At 38.1% G+C, this 4,591-nt stretch overlaps 1 protein-coding gene across 1 annotated transcript; it reads left to right on the forward strand.

The window, feature by feature from the left end:
* The first annotated feature begins 3,280 nt into the window (after positions 1-3,280).
* LOC100366702 (solute carrier family 35 member G1-like) lies at positions 3,281-4,369 on the forward strand. Its single transcript, XM_002733426.1, has one exon. The coding sequence runs from the start codon at positions 3,281-3,283 to the stop codon at positions 4,367-4,369; it is 1,089 nt and encodes a 362-aa protein (XP_002733472.1).
* Positions 4,370-4,591: the final 222 nt, after the last annotated feature.

A 4,591-nucleotide genomic window follows, 5' to 3' on the forward strand; every position in this document is an offset into this window, starting at 1 on the left:
TTGTGTGTCGAATTATGAGACTGCATTTTGTCACCAAATTACATGTACTCCCGACTTTCCCGCGTTATATGCTCTGGGTGTCTGGACACACTACTGGGACACACACAGACGTAACATTTTATGTAAATGAGTTGAGTACAGACAGTTATACATTGTATCAAACATGTTTAGGCTACAGTTATGATGTTTTGATTAGTAGTGATACTTGGTACTTGCTCTGATGTATCAACATTTACCACAATCTGATTGTCCAATGTTTAGTGAAAACGATTGTAAAGTGAATGAAACCTTATATATTGTGTTGTTTTTGTGTGTCCGTTACCGGCATATTTCGTTCCCTATACTGCCTCGGTTGTGGTGATATAGTTTCACTAAACGATCCCCACCCGCGATAACGGACGATCTGAACGGAGAAAACTTACAACTCTACTTACAATCTTCTTCGCGTATCAATCTGATACCGCACTACTGGGCGAGTTAATAAACACAAAGCAAGGGATATGGGCGACAGACATGAACAACTGCAAACAGTTTGCAGTTTGAAGCAGTTTTCACAACAAAAAACGAGTTCCAAAAACGAGCAGTTCAGTTCGTGACATTAATAAAATGTTCTAAAAGATGATTGACAAGAGTTCAATAGGACAAACAAGTTGCTCATATAAATCATGTTGCCAGACAGTTCCAACATTGATCGTGTGTTTGAGTTCAAGCTCTGGCTGGCACTACCATGCATATACCATGGTGATTATTGTCCCGGAAATATTGATTACACCAAGTAAAGAGTCCATCCACCGAGGCACTTTACCAGCCATACTGGCACATTTGATTGAGCAGCACTGGTAGCTGCACCACTATAGAACCTGTGGGCTGTTACAGCGAAAGATGTTAGAATAACCTAAATATTATCTCCTTTATGATATATGTGAGCGTTTACCAAGTCATGTAAGCCACCTTGTTAAACTGGTAAAGCATGCGTAGCAATGTACTTTTTGTATTAAAGCAAACATTGCACACACAGTTGTCCCATAATGTGCTATGACCATGTGTTGGCTATGATGGAATGGATCTGTTTCAAATGCCTTTATGTGCAGCACCAATGTATTGGATCCTCAATATGAATGTCTGAATGAAGAAGAGTCGTTGATGCATGGTAATCATGTGCATATGCTGCAATGCACTAAAAGGAAGTTCAATTTGATCTCAGCTGTCGAGTAAAGTTGGTAGCATATGTTTCAGTGTGTGAGTGGCTTGTAAGCAAAGTTAAACATACTGCGAACATGTATTTATCGTTTGTCAAGCTGTGTATGTACGTCTGGTAGAGAAGGCAAGTTGAATGAAATGCATGCTACCCGACCGCTGGTTCAAGCAAGATTTGTCTTGCTATGGTAGAAGCTGGCAGCGACATAGATGGGCGATAACAGTTTTTACTGGGTATATTGCAGTTTGAGAAGCCAGTAAGCGAAATTGACGAATCTGTGAATAAGATAGGGCATTTGTAATGTACTTGGTTCTTACTACAATATGTATAAGTGCCATTTGGAGAAATTTGGTGTGCCTTTGCGCCATGAGCATACAACACTTTCATTGTCACAGTTGAACATTACGTAATTCCCATACCACAAATGTCTCTAAATTTGGCAAGGTAGTGGTCAACATCTATCTCTACACCCAATTGATAGAGGTGAATGTGTTATGGAATCAGTTTAATGTTGGCAATACAGAACGAACCATTCTCCATTGGTGTTTCAAAGTATTTGAGATTTACACAGACAGACAAACAGACATACCAAACTCATTACTTCCCTTGTTGAGATAACAACCAACCCTCAGCGTGAATTCGTTGCCATGGTAGTTCTTAGTCACCGTGTTTATGACACAAATTGTTGTTTTTGTTGAAGCCATATACAATTTGTTTAAGTCAGTAGAGTAGCCATCCCCAATCCGTATTTTTTCTAAAGCGGGAGAGGAACACACATCTTCTTACAAGTCGGAGTACCCGACGAATTAGAAATAAAAATAAAAACACGATCACGTGTTTTTTCTCTCAGTTTCCTGTGTTTCATTTATTTATTTTGTTTTTCAGACACCCATGCATTTAATGAAATAGTACGATATAATATCAGATCACATATCATTTCAATAATCATGTATCTATAAAATATTCTGAATAGACCCTGAGCAGAACTAATTGATTGTAATTTATGACTTTATGTATTAATTGCAATTGTAAATAATTGTAATTATCATTACAATGATATAATTTTTTAATAACTCATCAGTAGTTTTGTTATAGAACGGTTTATATTAAATCCCCTATTGTGTTTGTTTGTTTGTTGTTTGCTGTATAGTTTACTTCATTTCTAGTAAAGGTTAATTGATTTTCTATATATCCTATGTTCTATTGATCTCGCAGTTTTGTGACTGACATTTTTCAGTCTCAATTTTACGTGTTTATCAATATACATTATACAATAATTATAATATTCGGAGCATCGTAAAACCCTCGTTAAATGAAATTAAATTTAAACATTTAAGTGACAGTTGTTTCTCCATCGCAAAAATATTAAAATACACAAACAATATCTCATAGTTAACAAAGGAAACTAATAAGTCCGAGGACGAAATAAGTCGACATGTACACTAAAATCCCATAAAACAAATACAATAAATCAGTTAAAGTAATATATATATATATGGACCTCGTGATACACTTGAAGTGGTGTCAGGTGTTTTGAATAGAGTAGTTAACCTGAAAGTTTGTATATGTGTAGGAAACATCACCAGACAGAAAGGTATTGTAAATTCCAGATGTCCTGTGTTGTTAGCTACTTTAGCTAATTTATTTTGGAATACTGGAAAGTTCATTATATTTCTCCCATCAACTAATTCCCTCCATATTTTGACATTGAACAATCAGAATCATACCTGTTTTAAGACTTTACTGCTTAAAGTAACTTTACCTTCTCAATAACACACTGAGACTTTCAGGCCACTTACTTTAAACTTTGCAATGGGGAATTGAGGCAAGTAAAATAATGACTCTCATTAATACAGGTGAAACACCATCGCTGATTGGCTACTCGCGAATGAATCAATTGGCCGGTTTATAAATATTTGTAAATCATACACGTTTCGTGAAAGTAAGACGTGTTAAGCCTAGCAAAATGTGTGTTTTTCAACCGCATCCTCCACGCCTTTTGTATTTACCTGTTATTATGGGAGTGAACACTCTAAATAAAAGTTCCGTATATTCTTCTTCATCAGATCTACGCGTGTTGCAATGGTTACAGATGACGAGGAAATCGGAGATTTACACGAGGTTATGTCTTCAGCTCCTTTGCTAACTGAAAATGGTGAGAATAAAAATCAAGTGGTGAGAAAAAAGAGAAGATGTTCAGCAATTTCATCATCACATATTGGAATGGTCTTTGCTTTTATTTCCTGTATGTTCTTTGCTGGTAGCTTCACTGGCGCCAAAATGGTTACCACTGTCCATCCCTTGGAGATTACATTTGTGCGCATGGTGATCCAGAATGCATGCGTCACTCCCATCATGCTGTGCAAGAACATTTCATTCCGAGGGGAGAATGCATACCAGTACAGATGGCTGATATCACGTGGTGTTACCGGATGTTTGAGTGTCACGTGCGTATTTATAGCTGTTCATTTAATGCCCGTTGGAGACGCTGTTGTGATATTCTTCACAAATCCTATATACACTGCATTTTTGAGCTGTATGTGTTTGAAAGAATCTATCAAAGTTATTGATTTTCTCCTTGCCTTAATCAGCGTTATCGGTGTTATGGTCATACTAAAGCCACAATTTTTGTTCTCTGGATCATCACAAAACACAACACTAACTGAAGTAGAAAGCTCCGAATCATTACTGGGTGCGTTGTTTGCTTTCTTTGGCGCCCTATTTGCTGCCATGGTGTTTGTTTCTAGTAGAAAGCTAGGGAAGAAAGTAAGCTATCTGACAATAATATTTTATTATTCTGTGTGCGGAATAATCACCACTTCAACATTACTGTTCATTTTAGACAAGTATTCACTGCCCCAAACGCCACATGACTGGTTTTTCATAGTGTTTGTTGGACTGTGTGGAGTTGGTGGTCAAATCCTTCTCACAAAGGCTTTGCAGTACGAAAAAGCTGTATACGTGTCAATTATACGGACCATGGACATTGTCTTCGCCTATATTTTCCAGTATTTGTGGTATGGTAGCAAACCGGACTGGGTCGCCATGTTGGGCGCTATTTTAGTGACAATTTCTTCTGTAGGCATTGCATTGAAGAGATGGTACTATGCCAAACAGGATAAATTCGAAACAAATCCAGTTGATGGCGTGGAAGAAGATAACAAAAAATAGATGTGGAAGTGATTTTCTGAATATTTATGTATTTTTACAGAGGCGGCCTCACGAAATTTTGCACGGGAGGGGGGGGGGAGGGCTCTGCTCACCATAAGCGCAGGCCGCGCATTTTTCGGGGGGGGGGGTCGACACAACGCCCGGGTGCCGCCGCCTCTGTTTCAGACCTGTGTCTTTGATAGACCTGTGTTGTAATTGGCGACGAACCTTGCTCGAATAGTT

The sequence above is a fragment of the Saccoglossus kowalevskii genome, chromosome 18 (assembly GCF_978046115.1).
Source record: "Saccoglossus kowalevskii chromosome 18, keSacKowa6.1, whole genome shotgun sequence".
Classification (NCBI taxonomy): domain Eukaryota; kingdom Metazoa; phylum Hemichordata; class Enteropneusta; family Harrimaniidae; genus Saccoglossus; species Saccoglossus kowalevskii.

What these genes read in the sequence shown, in the direction of transcription:
- LOC100366702 (XM_002733426.1), top strand. Translation starts at nt 3,281, where the DNA reads ATGGTTACAGATGACGAGGAAATCGGAGATTTACACGAGGTTATGTCT.